The sequence below is a fragment of the Pan paniscus genome, chromosome 3, assembly GCF_029289425.2.
Source record: "Pan paniscus chromosome 3, NHGRI_mPanPan1-v2.0_pri, whole genome shotgun sequence".
Lineage (NCBI taxonomy): Eukaryota > Metazoa > Chordata > Mammalia > Primates > Hominidae > Pan > Pan paniscus.
The window spans coordinates 181,417,449-181,436,406 of record NC_073252.2 but is presented as its reverse complement, the minus strand read 5'-3'; the positions used below and the strand labels follow the sequence as shown (position 1 = coordinate 181,436,406).

General features: G+C 38.5%; 1 protein-coding gene across 4 annotated transcripts in view; it reads right to left on the bottom strand.

Moving 5' to 3' along the window:
* TRAPPC11 (trafficking protein particle complex subunit 11) overlaps positions 1-18,958 on the bottom strand; it is a 54,329-nt gene that overhangs the window by 10,690 nt on the left and 24,681 nt on the right. For all 4 annotated transcript variants that reach the window (XM_063604011.1, XM_008977100.4, XM_063604010.1 and 1 more), the window contains exons 12-26: positions 18,848-18,927; positions 18,679-18,757; positions 18,543-18,597; positions 18,061-18,206; positions 17,757-17,818; positions 17,499-17,631; positions 16,161-16,291; positions 11,418-11,573; positions 9,740-9,927; positions 9,154-9,302; positions 8,853-8,974; positions 8,168-8,287; positions 5,322-5,387; positions 5,055-5,211; positions 1,088-1,199 (exon numbers count right to left, since the gene is read on the bottom strand). In XM_063604011.1, the coding sequence (XP_063460081.1) occupies positions 1,088-1,199; positions 5,055-5,211; positions 5,322-5,387; positions 8,168-8,287; positions 8,853-8,974; positions 9,154-9,302; positions 9,740-9,927; positions 11,418-11,573; positions 16,161-16,291; positions 17,499-17,631; positions 17,757-17,818; positions 18,061-18,206; positions 18,543-18,597; positions 18,679-18,757; positions 18,848-18,927 (1,756 nt within the window). The remainder of the gene's footprint in view (positions 1-1,087; positions 1,200-5,054; positions 5,212-5,321; positions 5,388-8,167; positions 8,288-8,852; positions 8,975-9,153; positions 9,303-9,739; positions 9,928-11,417; positions 11,574-16,160; positions 16,292-17,498; positions 17,632-17,756; positions 17,819-18,060; positions 18,207-18,542; positions 18,598-18,678; positions 18,758-18,847; positions 18,928-18,958) is intronic.

The following is an 18,958-nucleotide window of genomic DNA, read 5'->3' as shown; positions in this document are numbered from 1 at the left end:
GAGTTGTATAAACATTCCCTTAAAACTAGTATCTTCTGATTCCTTTCTCATTTTTAAGTAATACATTTTATTCCCTGTTTTAAAATTTCTGAAAATAACTAAGCCTCACCAACAGGATAACACATGAATATCATGTATCTACTTCCCAGTCTAAGAAAGAAATTACAATGATACAATTGAATCTTCCTGCAGAGCCCTTCCCGCTTGTATCCCCCCATCCCCAAGGTAACCACTATCCTGAATTGGGTATTTATCATTCCTATGTATTTTATACTTTTCCAAATTATGTATGTAGTCCTAAGAAATACATAGCATGTTTTTCAATGGCATATAAATGCAATTTATTCATATTCTCATCAGTAGCTTGCTTTGTTCACTTTACCTTAAGATGTTGATGGTGTAGCTCTGGTTCATTCATTTCACTGAAATATAGTATTCCACTGTATGAGCGTGCCACAATTTATTCTCTTTTCTATTGATGGGCGTTTACGTTTTTTTCCCCATTTTTTTCCTATTGCAATCAATGCTGCTATGAACTTTTTTTTTTTTTTTTAAACAGGGTCTCGCTCTGTTGCCCAGGCTAGAGTGCAGTGGCATAATCTCAGCTCACTGAAACCTCCACTTTTTGAGCTCAAGTCATCCTCCCCCCTCAGCCTAATGAGTAGCTGGGACTGCAGATGTGCATCAACAAGCCCAGCTAATTTTTGTATTTTTTGTAGAGACAGGGTTTCGCCATGTTGCCCAGGCTGGTCTCAAACTCCTGAGCTCCAGCGATCCTCCCACCTAGGTCTACGAAAGTGCTGGGATTACAGGTGGGAGCCACTGCGCCCAGCCCATGAACATTCTTATACATACACCCTTTGTGTACAGATTTAGTTTGGCTAAAATTTTAATAGCATATAAGTCACAAATTACGACAAGCACAAATTCAGCTTTAATTATCTTTTTCAGGTTTGTGTTCATATCCACGTGACTTCTGCTCTTCAGAATGACAGAAACTCTCAAATATTAAGTGACAAAGATGAATAATAAAGGTATGAGAATAACAGAGACATTGAAGAAAAGACAGGATTGACATAATTCTTACCTTTTCCAAGAGATAATATAATGCCCGGTTGCTACTCCACCTTCAATATTTCCAAGAGATGGGCATTGAAGACAAAAGCATTCACTAGCACTCTCTCCAGTCTGTAAGATAACTACAGGGAAAAGTCTTTATACTCCTTATGCAATGGTTTCATCTACGAAAGGAGAGTTTCACATCCAAGTAACAGAACAAAGAAAGAACACCTCACCCACTATATATTACTTGTAGAGACTTAGAAAGTAGGGTTCAGAGATGTTAAATGACTTTTTCAAGGTCACAAAGTCCACTGTTTTTGCTAATGTATCAATATTCCATCACAGTAAAATCCAATGAGGCATCTGTATATCTGCAAGAAAGTCCTATGGAAACTAATGAATGCAAAAAGCTTAGAGACAGAATCAATATCTTATGGTGATTGTTTTTCTTTCTCCAAATTATTTCATGCCTCCAAAGTAAACACTTTGGGGTAGAGAAAAAGAAAATAGAAAATTTCAGTTACTCTTAAAGTACTCAAAATATCATTCCAGAAAATTGTGGCTTTCTCTGAGTAAACATATACAGGTTGACCATCCCTAATCTAAAAATCTGAAACCAAAATGCTTCAAAATCTGAAATGTTTTGAGTGCCAACATGACACGCAAAGGTTATTCTAAAAGGAAGTGCATCCAGGTGTGGTGGCTCACACCTGTAATCTCACTTACGGAGGCCAAGGTGGGAGGACTGCTTGAGCTCCAGGAGTTTGAGACCAGCCTGGGCAACACAGGGAGATCTCGTCCCTATAAATAATTTAAAAATTAGCCAGGTGTGGTGGCGTGCACCTGTGGTCCTAGCTACTTGGGAGGCTGAAGTGGGAGAATAGCTTGAGCCCAGAAGTCCGAGGCTACAGTGAGCCATGATCCTGCCACTGCACTCCAGCCTGGGTGACAGAGTGAGACCTTGGCTCCAAAATGAAAATAAAAATTTTTTTAAAAGAGGAAATGTTCTTTAAAGCATTTCAGATTTCAGGTTTTTAGATGAGGGATGCTCACCCACTAAGTATAATGCAAATATTCCAAAATCTGAAAAACCTGAAATCTGAAACACTTCTAGTACCAAACACTTCAGGTAAGAGATACTCAGCCTGTATTACTAATAGCACTCATACCGCCTCACTATTGCCTCACATGGCCATTCACCTCTGTGCAAGAATGCTTTCCTTCTGCCAATTTTATAGCAAATTCCCTGATGACAAGATAAGCGCCCATTCAAACCAAGTCTCCTCCACCTTTCAGCTCTCCAGAGCCTGCAATGCCTCAGCTTCAAATGCAAGCAGGCAACAGTACATATTTAACGGCAATTTTAGCAATCTGTGAGTGCAACTCCAAAGGAATAACAACAAAGTTTCTAAACATTAGGCTATTTTTATGGTTTTCTAATGAAGATGGTTGTGACAGATCAATGGAGGTCTGATTGTGGACAGATAACAGCAGTGAAAGGGAAAAAAGCTGGATCAACCTTTGCTTTAAGTATTTTTATGTAATGTTAAAGACTTGGAAATGATATTGTAGCCCAGTAAATAAAATACACATCAGTTTGAGCCTCTAGAGATCATCTTTTAAAAAACCTGGGCCATTCATATTAAACTCTACCAAAGTTCTCCTTAATTGTAAGAAGTTAAATAAAATGGTCACAATGTTTATTAATAATTAACATTGGCCGGGCGTGCTGGCTCACGCTTGTAATCCCAGCACTGTGGGAGGCTGAGATGAGCAGATCACGAGGTCAGGAGATCGAGACCACGGTGAAACCCTGTCTCTACTAAAAATACAAAAATTAGCTGGGCGTGGTGGTGGGTGCCTGTAGTCCCAGCTACTCAGAGAGGCTGAGGCAGGAGAATGGCATGAACCCGGGAGGCAGAGCTTGCAGTAAGCCGAGATCGTGCCACTGCACTCCAGCCTGGGTGACAGAGACTCTGTCTCAAAAAAAAAAAACCAATTAACATTAGGGTCAATTTGTGACAAAGAAGTGCTACCTGCTGGTTTTGAAGACAGAGGAAGGAGCCACATGAGGAGGAGTGCAGGTGACCTCTAGAAGCTGGAGAAGGCAAAGAAACAGATTTTCCCTGAGAGCCTCCAGAAGGAACGCAACCAGGCTGACACCTTGTTTTTTGGACTTCTAACCTGTAGAACTTTAATACAGTTGAATCTGTGTCATTTTAAGCCACTAACTTTGTGGTCGTTTGTTACAGCAGCAGTAAGAAACTAATATACTAGAAGTTCAAGCCACAGATTATTCCTTAATTTAGTAAACACTTATTAGCTAAGTACTATGATGCTAGCGATATGAAGATGAATAAGACACAACTCAGGTTCTAAGGGAACACACAGTCTAGTAAGGGAGCCATATTTACAAATACGAAATTGCAATATAATATGGTAAGTGTTACAATGTAGGTGTGTACAAAACACCATGGGAATAAAGAAGGAAGAGTACTTAGTCCTGCTTGGGAGGAACAAGAAGTTCAAGTTTACAAGAGCCCTGAAGAGCAAGCCAGAGTTCAACAGGTTGAAAAAGATGAAGGTTTTACACAAAAGTTCCAAAGATATGTTCAAAAGTAGCTGGGGGCAATGTTGGATGAATGCCCTAAGTTTGTCTTGGTTGAAACCTGGGAGAGAGCAAAGGGCAGTAGACAGCCTGGGGTAGAGGCAGCTGGGAAGGTCAGCCAGAGCCTGACCAGGTGAGGTCCAGTGTGTCACAAAGTCTAGTGGCAATATGAAAGGCAGGATAGGGAAGAGAATGACTGCCAAGGAAGAAAACAGTTAAGGACCTACTTCTATAGACCAGCTGAGAGAAATGGTGAGGATGGCACTGAGGATGGAGATGAAAAGCTGGATTAAAAAAATGTTTGGATGTGGGTGTGAAGGATGGATGTGCGTGTGAAGGAGTGTAGTTTTTCTCTGCAGTTTCCAGCTTGGATCAAGTGTACGTACAACAACCCTTCCAACCAGACAACCCCTCCAACTGGACGAGGGAATGCAGGCAGCCTAAGGTCGTGTGGCAGCTGAAGACTTGTAGAGAAAGAACAAGAGAACCAACGTCAGGATACTGGAAATGACCAACACTGAAAGAAAAGGAATCAGCAAGAATGGACAAATAACAAGCTTTTATTGAGCTGTTAGAAAATGAGCACTGAGCTATTTCATATGTTCTCATATATATTAATTATTTCACATACATCATCCTCTTTGACTCTAAGAAGTGATGAAAGGAACCATCCAAGTTCACGAAAGAACAAGTTGTAGGGCTGAGAACTGAATCTAGTTCAGTCTGACCCTAAAGCTCATTATTCCCAATTAGCATAATAAGGACAAATAAGGAAAAAGGGAAGGAGACAGAAAAACAAAGTAGGACAGAGACAATGATTTCCAAACACACAAGAGAAAACCGAGTTTCAAGGAGAGATGAAAAAAAACTCATGAAGACATTCTGAAAGCAAAAGATATTATTAGTACTTTTTAAAACCAGAAAGGTGTTGTCCTGGATTTGAATCAGTCTTACAAATTGTTTTAGTAGGGTGACTCAGAAAATGTAACTTCTATTTTTCTATATTTTCCAAAGTTTCTTTAATAAATACCTTTTCTCATTTCAAGTTATGAAAACCAGTAAACATTAAGAGTTAATGAGAAAAAAATCTTTAAAAAGTTCAAAAATGAAAAAAGAATTCTTTTTGTGAAGTACATTTTCAAAGTATAACTTCCTTAGAGTAGGAAAAAACTCTAACCTTTTAAAATCAGGTATACTCAAGCAAATGGTATTATAAATGACACTAATTCCACCTTAATTCCATATGCATTTGCTTTCACGAGTGCAGGTCTCAAGTTCCCTCACTTAGCAAAAAGCTAATTAACTCTTCCATTGCCAGCTTATACACACACACACGCATGCGCACAATTCTCCTGCTTTTTAAGTGGGAATGAACCAGACTCACCATTGTCCACTTGAGACTCGAGCTGGTCCACTGTGGTCATGGATGGAGCAAGCTGGAGCTCACTGGAAACAATAGTGAGGGCCCAGGGTGAGGCACTTAAGAGGTCCGTCATCAACAGAAAGGGGATGTCAGCATAAACCCTTTCCAGGTGCTCAAACTGTCACAAATGAAGATAAAAGGTCTGTCGGAAATTACCTTAATCCATTTTATCATTTCAGTCCCTTTTTATAACCTAAATGATTTCTAGTATGCCTCAAAGAAACATACCTTGGTAGAAACAAATTTAACCGCAACATCGAATGGAAAGACTGTTTCAATTGTTACAGTTTCATCCTGCAAGAAAATGTAAAGGGCACATTCATGGATTTTCTAAATCTTTTTATATAAAGTTTTAAAAAACACAATCTATCACTGATCAATAAATAATCCCAAATTATACATACTAAGAAGTAAAGGCCTTTTAGATAACATTTGTAAAAATCTGTGTCGAGAGAACTGAGTACTAATTTTTTTTTTTTTCTTTGGGAGACAGGGTCTCACTCTGGCAACCAGGATGGAGGACAGTGGCACCATCACAGATCACTGCAGCCTTGAACACCTGGGCTCAAGTGATCCTCCTGAGCAGCTGGGACTATAGGCGCACACTACCATGCCCGGCTACTGTATTTTATTTTTTTAGAGATGGGGTCTTGCTATGTTGCTCAGGCTAGTCTTGAACTCCTAGCCTCAAGTGATCCTCTTGCCTCAGAACCCCAAAGTGCTGGTACTACAGGAGTGAACTACAGCACTTGGCTAAAGTGTTTTCTTATACATTATTTATCTCTGGATCTAATGAAGTGGGCAGGGCAGGCATCATCACCATTTTGCAGAGGAGGAATCAGATGTTCCGCAAAGCTAGGGTCTTCCTTTTGTCTAAGTTCTTACTACACCTCAACTCAAAATGACTAATAAGAAAGATAATAATAATGTAATGTGACAGACACTGCTATCATCCATATACATGTATTATGTAATGTTCATAATCACACTAGGAAACAAGTGCTATTATGATTGCCACTTTAAGATGAGGTCATGGAGCCTACACTCTTAACCAACATGCTACATCTCCTTTCTAAAAGAGTCCGTTAGAAAAACAATGGGGGGTGGGCATGGTGGCTCACACCTGTAATCCCAGCTTCGGGAGGCTGAGGTAGACAAATTGCTTGAGCTCAGGAGTTCAAGACCAGCCTGAGCAACTTGGCACAACCCTGTCTCTACCAAAAATATAAAAAATTTGCTGAGTGTGGTGGTGCACACCTGTAGTCCCAGTTACTCAGGAGGCTAAGTTGGGTGGATTGCTTGAACCCAGGAGGTGGAGGCTGCAGTGAACCAAGATCGTGCCACTACACTCCAAGCTGGGCAACACAGTGAGACCCCATGTCAAAATAAAAAAATAAAAGAAAGAAGAAAAAAAAAAACCATGGGGTTATTTCATCTTTCAAAACAAATAACACAACCTCTTGGTAAGAAACCTTTAAAAAAGATCATGCTGGTTAAAAGCTCAGGCTGTAATGCCAGACAGAGCTGAATTCTAATCCTGGCTCAATACATACTTACTAGCTCTGTGACCTTGAACCTAATGACGTGACCCTGGGAAAGTTATACAGGTTATCTGAAATGCTTGGGGCCAGAAGTGTCTCAGATTTTTTGGATTTGGGAGTATTTGGATTATAGTTACTTGTTGAGCATTCCAAGTCCAAAATGCTCCTGGGAGCATTTCCTTTGAGTGTCATGCTGGCACTCAAAAAGTTTCCAAAAGATTTTGGAACATTTTGGATTTTGAATTTTCAGATTTGGGATGCTCAACTCATGCAGTCTCTTTAAGTCCCAGTTTCATAATCCTCACAGGCTTGTTAGAAAAATCAAATGAGATAATACATATAATGTGCTGAGATTGGCACCCTTATCTCCTAAGTTACCATATAGGACTCTATACACCAGGCTATGAGAAATTTTCGACAGTACATTACATGCCTTCTTCTCTCCCGCTTGGGAAATACCAATAATTTTGAGATGGTTTTCTTTCCCAATGACTAGTAAATAGCCCACAGCCCAGACTCTGTGCAGTAACAAAACTACAAATCCCCAAATTGCTATAGGCCTTCTCCTCTGCTGGGCTGAGGACCCAATTCCTAAGAGAAAACTAAGACAACATTACTGTCAGGACCAAGAAGATACCAAATATCATAATGTTCTACTAACAAAAGAGAACATAAACATTATATACAGCACAGTTGAATCTATTTAGAAACATGGCCTGTTAAAAATCTCTAGAAATAGAAAAGAGACCAATAAGAAACACAAAGAGTCAGCAGTTGCCTTCGAGTTGTGAACTGTAACCGTGATTGTTCCTATTTTCACTTTTATGTGCACTTACCGAAAACAATTTTTACCAATATTTTTTAATAACAGAAAAATGCCTTTCAAAGGGCGACCTCCTTTTCTCCAGAACCTTCTATATATAAGTCAACTTACAGATTTTATCTCATGTGTGATTTGTTTGAGATCTCAATCCTATTGATCCTCTATACGAAAAGCCATATAGGCCGGGTCCAGTGGATCACGCCTGTAATCCCAGCACTTTGGGAGGCCAAGGTGGGCAGATCACCTGAGGTTGGGAGTTTAAGACCAGCCTGACCAACATGGAGAAACCCCGTATCTACTAAAAATACAAAAAATTAGCTGGGTGTGGTGGTGCATGCCTGTAATCCCAGCTACTCGGGAGGCTGAGGCAGGAGAATCGCTTGAACCCGGGAGGTGGAGGTCGCAGTGAGCCAAGATCGTGCCACTGCACTCCAGCCTGGGCAACAAGAGCAAAACTCCGCCTCAAAAAAAAAAAAAAAAAAGAAAAGAAAAGCCATATAAGCTAATTTTCTGTTTAATGTTTGAGCAGTGAATGCCAGACTAAACAAATCTCAATATAAGTGATTTTTTTAAAAGTTTAATTAAAATTTATAACAGACTATAAGCACCTAAACTGCTTATTTTATGCTTATTTTATAGGTAAACTAAAATAACACAAAATGGGAATACTCCACATATGATGCTTTATAAAGTAGCTATAAAAAAAATACCTTGTGACACTTGCAAACAATTTCTTTTTCTTCAACGGTTGTATTTATCAGGTAAGAAACATATACAAGAAACATTCTGGAACCCACTGTTCCACAGCGAACATACAACATTTTTTCCAGCTGTAACAAAATAAATGTTGTAATTTAATTAGTATTACAGACATTTCTTCTTGATATATATTCTAGGATAATGTTCCCACCTTCTAGAGTTTATTTATACCAACTGGCTAAATTCTTTATCACTTTTACAGAATGTTACAATGTAACTCATCAATGCTCCCACTGTAGAAGAGTACTCTGATTACACTGTGGCCACAGTATAAGGGTGGGATCATTACCACTGCATCTTTTAGAAATTATTGTTCTTTAACTTCCAAAATATTTTTCTATCTAGTTTGGAAGCAGAAGTTGACTGAGAAGTTAACTGCACTAAGTTACAAACAACGGGTATTTTATTAGCCCACTAATTCATGTTAAGCATGTTTTCTAAATTCCCTTGTAGAAAAACTGCTTAAGACATTTTACACATTTAAGTATGTAAAATGTGTATGAAATGTTCATTAGTTAAATCACTTTTTCAGTCCTAGAATATGCGTTAAAACGCTCTGAACTGTTAAAAACTCACTATATATTTAAAACTACAAACTAATTGATTTCCTCTTCAATCCCAGTTGACCAAGTTTACCTGTTCCCCTGGATGTAAGTCTCCAACAGGAATGTCAGTGAGTAAAGCCGGGTAGGATTCATCACACAGTTCTGTTCCATGAAGAGTCACGTGAGTCTTCTGAGTTAAATTGGCATCCTGTCCTAAAAGAGTTAATATTGGTTCTTCAAAACAAAGAATTCAAACATTATCCCAATAATCAATACTGTGTGAAGAGCACTATGCCATACCTTCTTGTAAACAAAAGTCCTAGAGTTGACATCACTGATGCTTATTTAATGTTGGATTAATACTGATCAAACTTACAAAAAGGAATGCTTACCTGGTTTTAAGCCAGCGGTGAGCTTCACATCTCTGATTTGGGTCTTTTCATGGGACTGAACAGTCACAACCAAACAATACATTTCATTAGTCAGTGCAGGGGGTTCGTGTAGCAGATGTACAGAAATGTTTGGAACTCTGGATATGATCCTTTGAAAAGAAACCTTAGCTAAGTAACTGATCAAAAAAAAAGCAAATTATTTAAATAAAGTATTTAAAAGAAATAAGAGGCTGGGTGCAGAGGCTCAGGCCTGTAATCCCAGCATTTTGGGAGACTGAGGCAGGAGGATCGCTTGAGCCCAGGAGTTTGAAACAAGGCTGGGCAGCATAGTAAGACCCTGATCTCTAGAAAAAATACAAAAATTAGTCAGGCATGGTGGCACCTGGCTGTAGTCCCAACTACTGGGGAAGGCAAGGGTAGCGCCTGAGGTGGGAGGATCGTTTGAGCTCAGGTGGTCAAGGCTACAGTGAGTCGTGATCACACCACTGCACTCCAGCCTGGACAAGAGAGAGACTCTGTCTCCAAAAAAAATAGCAAAAGAAATAAGGGGATGACCTTTAATATCAGCTTAGCAAAGCAGACTTACATTGTGCTTGCCTGAATTATAATGCTGTCCCAGTGAACTTCATTGTCAGGTAGCTTAGGTCGCCTTTTGAAAGACCGAGCTGCCTGTAAGGCTTCTTGGGAGGAAGCAGCATCTCCTCCTCCTCCCTGCCAATTTAAAACCACACATCTTCCCGTCTCATTGCCCAGAGCAAGATCCACTGAAGTAATCTAAAAAGAAAAAAAAGGATGTTGGAAATGTCATCTCATATGTGCTTGTCACCATCTCCTCTCACCAAAATTACATCGTTGACTGCTAGACCATGGAGTTCATCTAGAGACCCCCAGTGTGACAGAAGTGAGAACACCTGCTATTAGAGGTCTTACTCGGGCTGGGACAGAGACTAACTGCGCTCTGGGTTCCAACTTCTTCACCTTTAAAACAGAGACAATAACCTGACTTTCTGTTGACAGGCTGATTGCACAGTAGTGTTATGATTTTAACATCTGGCATAGTCCCTGATGTAACAAAGGTTCAATTAGTGGTTGCTGAATGAAATAAGTATTGTGGTGGCTATGGATACATTATAACCTCATTTCTGACTCCACAAATATTTTTCTCAAAAATATTTATAGTATTAGCAATAAAATGCTTTATTAATCGAATACATGTTCTATTCAACTAAAACCATTAACAAAAGGACTCAAAATAGAATTACTAATTATAATTTATGTCTGGTAGGTTCCCTTAGGTACCATGAAAAAATAAAATATGCAATTAGGGCATTTAGTCAAAATCATGAAAGTTTTTTTTTTTTTAATGAATAAGCAAATAATAAAAGCAACATGTTCACAGAAACTGTTATGGGAACACTGGTTGTATAACTTTATATGCCATTTATCTTAGCAATGGTCCCAAGTTTAGATGAGCTAACCATTCCCATTCAAGTCATGAAAAACAAGCACTTAATGAATGCTTACTGTGTGCTAATCACTATTCCAAGCAAGTTACATGAACTAGCTGATTTAATCCTCATGAAATCCTAAGAGATTAGTACTCTTATGATCCCCATTTTACAGATGAATACACTGAGACACAAAGAAGCTAAGTAACTGCCCAGGGCCACAAGCTAATAAGCTAGAGAGCTGTAATTTAAACCCATACAGTTTGGCTCCAGAGTTTATGCTCAATAAAGATATTACTTAGATCCTATATTTCTAAAAGGCATTTCAATTATCTATACTATATCAATCTTTACAAATATATATGTTCATTTTTCTTTAAAAATATGTACTCAGTAATGCTTAAACATCAAAAGATATTCAGTCTGAATAACATAAAAAATATATTTGCTATATTACATAATATACATTATTTAAAACTCCTTAACTGATTATGTGGTCATTAAAAAACAAGATTGGTTTATATACTAACAAGAAATAATATCTAATATACACTATTAAATGACAAAAGCCAGCTACAGTTTATTATGTACAGTATATTCTCAATTTTTTAATTGCAAAAAATTTTAAACTACAAGTATGTTCACAGAAAAATGTCTGAAGGAAACTTCCCAAACTATTATGAATGGTTTCCTTTAGGAAGTCCAAGTAGCAGATTTTCATTTTTTACTTAATCAACTTTTGTATTATTTAGAATATTGATATAAACATACTACTTTTATTATTAAAAATATTTTAAAACAAATTTCATAACTAACCTCAATTTTCTTTCCCACATCTTCAGTTTTTGCAACAAACTTAAATAACAGTTTTCTTGTTTTACCAGGAACTAGGCACATCTTTCCTTGAGTCAGATTTTCTAAAACTTCATTTGCTTTGGATGCTTCTTCTATTACACAGAACTGGTTGTATTCCTGAAAAAGGTGAACGGGGGTCATCAAATGTCAGATGTCTGCTAACCCTAAATGCCAAGTGCTTTGGAGCTCATTTAGTATAACTCCACAAACACTGAAGCATTATGAAGGGTTACTAATAAAAGGAAGTATTTTTTATGCCAAATGGAGGCATTTATCCACTTACTGCTGCCATAATATAACAGTTCACTACACATAAACTGTTTTCTGAAAATATTTAGCTATCCCTCTCCCAGAGAAACAGTTTGTTCTTTGTTGCACTGGACACTACTGTTTATCACCTCCTTTTCTTGAAGAGCCTTTTTTTACTTGGCTTCTGTGATGCTATAATCTTTCCTGTTTCTCATCCTGCTTGGTTACTTCCTGTTTTTCCTACCTGGAGTGCAGTGGCATGATCTCGGCTCACTGTAGCCTCAACCTTTTGGACCCAAGGGATAGTCCCACCTCAGCCTCCAAAGTAGCTGGGACCATAGGCATGTACCATCACACTAGACTAATTTTTCTATTTTTTGTAGAGATGGGGTCTCACTATGTTGCCCAGGCTGGTTTCAAACTTCCTGGGCTCAAGTGATCCTCCTGCCTCAGCCTTCAAAAGTGTTGGGATTACAGGTGTGAGCCACCAAGCCCAGCCCCATTCCTTTGCTTTCTTTCAGGTCTTCATTTCTCTCTATGTTCACTTCATTGGAAATGTATTTGTTTCCACGTTCACCATACCATTGTTGCTAGTATCTCTCACATACAGTTGTCCTATTCTGTCTTATTTCCTTAATTACAAGCTTATATCCACAACTGTCTAGAGGACAAGTCCACTACCACTGAAACTCAGCACGTCCCAAAGTGAATGTGCATCTGCCTTCCCAGAAGAGAACAATCCTCATAGATGAGTAAAGAAGACAGCTTTCATGTTTCTATCTATGGAATCACTATTCTCATCTGTTCAATAAATATCAAGACCTTTCCAAGAGCCATCTTCTATTCCAGCATATAAATTACCTTCATAGAAATTCTTACACAGTTCAAGTATTATACTTTCCCACCAATTTTCATTTCTATTCCATGCTTATAAAAACTACTCTACTTTTTTTTTTCTTATGGTTTATATTGTGAATTTCTTTTCTTTTAAGACGGAGTCTCACCCCATCGCCCACTAGAAATGCAATGGCACGATTTCAGCTCACTACAACCTCCGCCTCTCAGGTTCAAGCAATTCTCATGCCTCAGCCTCCCAAGTAGCTGAGACTACAGGCACCCGCCACCACGCTCAGCTAATTTTTGGGTTTTTAGTAGAGATGGGGTTTCACCATGTTGGCCAGGCTGGTCTTGAACTCCTGACCTCCAGTGATCCGCCCACCTTGGCCTCCCAAAGTGCTGGGATTACAGGCGTGAGCCACTGCGCCCCGCCTGTATCTTAAATTTCAAATAAGATATATTCAGAATATAATCTAAATTTTAAAACTAATTGCTTTATATTCCATTTTAGCGTTATTAGTTTTTAATTATAGTAGCTTATATTTTTTGTTGAAAAAAAAAAGGAAAGAAAAGAAATGAAATAGTAGGCTATTAAGGGAAAAGTAAAATAAGAGTCCCCATACTTCACTTGAGCCCAGGAGTTTGAGGCTGAGATGAGTTATGATCACATCACTGCACTCCAGCCTGGGCAACAAAGTATCTCTTTAAAAAAAAAAAAAAAAAAAAAAAAAAAAAAAAAGAGTCCTTGTGTTGACCCTCTAATTTCATAATGAACAAAACAAACAAACAAAAAAAAACCCCTGCCCTTCTGCCCTTGTGGAGCTTAGATTCCAGTAAGGAAAAACAGGTAATTTACCAAATAATCACACAGACAACGGTGAAACCACAGTGTGATTAGTACTACCAAGGCTATGAGAGCCTGGCTAAGTGATTCAGTCATGTAAGTCAGGGGAGGCTTCCCTGAAGAAGTGATGCTTTTAAGTGAGAAAAGGCAAGAAGGAATGAAGTAGTCGGAGAGGAGGGCAAACCAATTCAAGCAGAGGAAAGGGCATGTACAAAACCTCCTGTCCTTCATTCATCCTATCCCCACTTTTCAGCCGCTATATGCACTTGGCAATCCAGATTTATCTATTTTTAAATGCCTCTTATATCCCTGAATCTCCATTCCCAACACCAGCAACTCAATTCCGATACTTGTACTTTTGTACATGGATTAATATAAAGAGCCTCTAATTGGCTTCCATGATATTATTTCTATTTTGCTACTAGAATAAAGTTTCTTAAAACTTTAAGAATAAATTGCATGCTCTTGCTTTAAAATTCTCAAACTGGGCCAGGCACGATGGCTCACACCTGTAATCCCAGCACTTTGGGAGGCTGAGGTGGGTGGGCTCCTTGAGCCCAGCAGTTCAAGACCAGCCTGAGCAACACCCCATCTCTATAAAAAAATACAAAAATTAGCTGGGCATGGTGGCATGTGCCTGTAGTCCCAGCTACTCAGAGGAGGCTGAGGTGGGAGGATCACTTGAGCCTGGGAGACTAAGGCTGCAGTAACTCAAGATGGTGCCACTGCACTCCAGCCTGGGAGATAGAGTGCAGCCTTGTCTCAAAACACACACAAACACACACACACACACACGCACACACACACTAAAATAAAATTCTCAAACGGATTAGAGGAAATCCCTAGGCAAGGGTCTGAAGTTGAATAAAACATACTGATCTTCAGGTGACCCAGCTTCATCTAACCATTTCTATTACAGAGATATTTCTCATTTCTTATGAATCAAATCCTAATAAAACAGATAACATTTCTTTATCACCATCCAATAAATAGAACACAGACAAAAGAACAAATAAATCTTCAAAGACATCTGTTTACTAGCCTATCCCCGCTTAACTCTTCAAGGTTCCTTTAAGCCACCTGGCCTTATTTCCCACCACCCAGCATTATAAACCCTCTGTTCTAGTGAGGTGTGACTTTCCCAGAAACACAGATTGTGCGCTTCTGTTTCCATGCAGTGTTTTCTCATTGCCAAACATGTTCTCCCCCTCCATCTTTTCGACCTATTGTAATTTCATCTTCATTCTTGGAACTCCCTCCGTTTTTTCTGGCATGCCTACTACAGCTGTCCCTCTTTCTAGCCTACACTACGTAATTTAGTCTTCATTACCTACTTGGGCAATCTTTGATTCTGTCCTGGCCCTTGTCCCCAAAATGCCTACATTTTAATGAGGTCGACATATGCTATACTCAGATTCAGCATGTTAAGAATATCGTAACTCTCAATAAACGCTTGTTGGTGAAAGACTCACTATACTTTCTGGGTAATCAAAAGATGATTATCTACTAAGTGAGTTTATAATAGAGTTGTAATGAAGTACTTGACTATATACTATATAATGCTTCAAATATATTCAAACGCAGGAAATATGATCCCAATTCTGCAAGAAAAAAAGTTGCTTATATATTCATGTGCAGAAAATGTCTAGGTTATTCAAGAAGTTAACGTAGAGGGTGTGTGGGAGAATGGAGAAGAAAGAAGACACACATTTACTTTTCACATTATATCTATCTATTCCATTTCAATTTTTTAAATGTCAAACATAAATTAGTTCCATAATCATAAACTAATAACATTAACTAATAATGTTGAAGCAGAATATAAACCAAATGTTTTTTTAATTCTATTCATTCTGAATATACCTTATTTGGAATTCAAGTATACATTATAAAAAAAATGTAAGGCCAGATGTGATGCCTCACACCTGTAATCCTAGCACTTTGGGAGGCTGAGGTTGGTGGATCACTGGAGCCCAGGAGTTCAAGACCAGCTTGGGCAACACGGCAAAGCCCTGTCTCTACAAAAAATACAAAAGTTAGCCAGACGTGGTGGCAGGTGCCTGTAGTTCCAGCTACTTAGGGGGCTAAGGTGGGAGTCCAAAAGGTTGAGGCTACAGTGAGCTATGATTGCACCAATGCACTCTAGCCTGGGCAACAGAGCGAGACCCCGTCTCAAAAAAGACAGAAAAAAAAGTATATATATACTGTATGTGTACATATATATATACACACACACAGAGAATTCTTAAGACTTTATAAACATGGAGTGAAAACAAAAATTGGAGTAAGCAAAGTGTAAACTTGAATTGCTAGAAGTTTAGAAACATATATATATATACTTTTTGACACAGATCTTGCTCTGTCACCAGGCTGGAGTGCAGTGGCACGATCTCAGCTCACTGCAACCTCCATCTCCCGAGTTCAAGTGATTCTCCTGCCTCAGCCTCCCAAGTAGCTGGGACTACAGGCACGTGCCACCACACCCAGCAGATTTTTTTGTATTTTTAGTAGAGACGGGGTTTCACCATGTTGGCCAGGCTGGTCTCGATCTCTTGACCTTGTGATCTGCCTGCCTCGGCCTCCCAAAGTGCTGAGATTACAGGCGTGAGCCACCGTGCCCGGCCCTGGAGATATATTTTTGAATAGACCTTACCAAAGTTCATTTGTTACTATGAAACCATTAAGACATAAAATTCACTAAGCTCGTTTTATCTAGTTTAACATAAGCTACAATAAGATAAACGTGGTAAAAACACATGAAATGGCATCATTACCTGATTATTAAAGCTGACACAGAGCTTGGAAAACCTAATGGGATGTGGACAATCAGCCTTCAGATAAATATCAAACTGAACAGGAACATCAACATGAAAACTTGGGGCATGAAACTTGGCTTTGCACTGCACTAGAAATAAAACAAAAGGGCTGTGTTATGCACAACCAGATACCCACGACCCACACACATCCTGTTAACCAAATTGATTCTTCAGAAAGACACATCTGCACTGACCATTCTTACTGACTTCTGCACTTAAGGCACTTCAAGAGACAAATGAACTAACTTTTTATCATAAAAATAAAATTTAGGCTGAGCACAGAGGCTCATGCCTGTAATCCCAACACTTGGGGAGGCCAAGCCAGGCGGATCACTTGAGGTCAGGAGTTTGAGACCAGCCTGGCCAACACGGTGAAACCTTATCTATACTAAAAATACAAAAATTAGCCGGGCATGGTGGTGTGCACCTATAATCCCAGCTACTAGGGAGGCTGAGGCACAAGAATCACTTGAACCCAGGAGGTGGAGGTTGTGGTAAACGCAGCATTGCCCTCCAGCCTAGGTGACAGAGCAAGGCTCTATCTCAAAAAGAATAATAAATAGGCCAGGCATGGTAGCTCGTGCCTGTAATCCCAGCACTTTGGGAGGCTCAGGCGGGTGCATCACCTAAGGTCAGAAGTTCAAGACCAGCCTGGCCAACATGGTGACACCCCACCTCTGCTAAAAATACAAAAATTAGCTGGGCATGGTAGTACACGCCCGTAAGTAATCTCAGCTAGTCAGGAGGCTGAGGGAGGAGAATCGCTTGAACCTGGGAGGAAGAGGTTGCAGTGAGCTGAGATCATGCCACTGCACTCCAGCCTGGGTGGCAGAGTGAGACCCTGTCTCGAAAAAGAAAAATAAAATAAATGAACAAATAAATAATATAAAATAAAATTTAAATAAATTACAGCTTCAAAACCATCTTTAATTTTAAAAACACAGCTGCTTCTGAAATGTAGATGACAAGATTTTAAATGAAAAAGAACCATTTTATTATTATTTCAAAATACCTACCTAGACAGTAAAGCACAACCTTTTAAATAACTGTCAGGTGTTTCTAATAACACCCGAACTACAAATGAGCAAAGCGTATTTTAAAACATAAGTCAAGTATTTAAGATCCTAACTACCTTTGTAAGTCACTGAGGGGACACAAAAAAAAATCAGTTTATCTATAACATGATTATACTTTGAAAATTCTTTCTTGACTTTTATATTTATTATTCTGCACCTATTCATTTTGTAGAAATAAGACAATTTCTCTGAAATAGTACTGTAGATGTTAGCTACCTACCAAATGGCACAAAGTCCTGTACTCCTATTGTGAAAATATTGCTGCCAGCCAGAGAAATTCGGTCTGCCCACAGCTTCTGAGCAGTTTTCACAGCTAAGATATCACAGTCGGGTTCTGGATCAGGACTTTCATTCTGCATCAACACAGAGTTAACATTCATTCAACTAGTTGAATAAAAACCACTACTTGGATTAGTTGATATAGATATAAGTACACATATTCCTAATAACACACTCTATATAAACAATTCCAACCTACCATTAAAACATTTATGAGGTTCTTTTCTATCCGAGACTTCTGGTCATCTTTCAGAGTTGAAGCTAGTATGAAGAAAGAAGGAAAAACACTTTAAGTACTTATAATTAAGTCTACTACCCCCATTTATTGTTTTAGAAACTTGATATAATAATAAATACCTCTTTAAGATGACTAAGCACAGTGATTTCCACATAGTAAAGTATACTAATTATCTGGGACTAAATTATTCTTTAAATTTTAAAAAGCTTAAAGATGTTAAATAATTTTATGTATCAAGAATTTTACTCAAAAAACATCAGGTTACCTCTACCAAGGAGTTCTAGGGAGTAAGTAATGTAATCCTTTAATTGGGCCATGAGGTAGGAGCACTTCAGAGCTGTAGTTAATATAGAAGTGAGCAGAGTCCACCATCCTTCACTCCGATAATCACACATCACATAATCCAGCAACCTCAAAGAAGACAAAATGTAATACTGAACCGGCTTCACAAGAAAGGGTTCGAAGAGTTCATGGAGAAAAAAATACTTTCCTCATTTTATGTAAGTATAGAAAAATCTTACTGAGATGGTTGAACAGGTATTCTCATATTTAGCTAAATGTGAGATTTCTTAAAACGCTGAAAAAGATTGTGCCATCAATAGCACTTGAAAAAAACATTACAGAAATGGAGTTTAACAACAATAGAAATAAATATGAAAATACGAACTCCTTCAACACTGATTTCTATTTCAGTTTCACTTCAGATAATCCAAATACTTGTAAAAGTAAATAGTGAACAGGACTCACTTCAAAGCTTTGGTATAATCCTTTGCGTAATAATATTCCTCTCCCATCTGAACCACTATAAAGGAAAAAAAGATTTATGTATGTAACTTAAAGTCATTCAAAGTTGCATGCAATGGTGACGTTTGTGGATACATACTTAGGTGACTTTTCATTCGCGGGCACTTATACTTCTTGAACTGTGCAACAGCATTGCTCAGAAGAGTTATGATTATCTCCTATTAGAAAAAGTAGAGTGTGAAACATTTCAATACAAATATTTTTCTTAAATAGTGTAAAAAATAGTTTATATTGGACACAAAACTTACAGAGTGAACAACATTTCTCTCCTTCAGCTGAATGGCAAGAATTCCCACCTTTTCTTTTTCAGGATCAGAAAGATCAAAACCTGCGTAAGATGAGACACAACTCATTTTAGA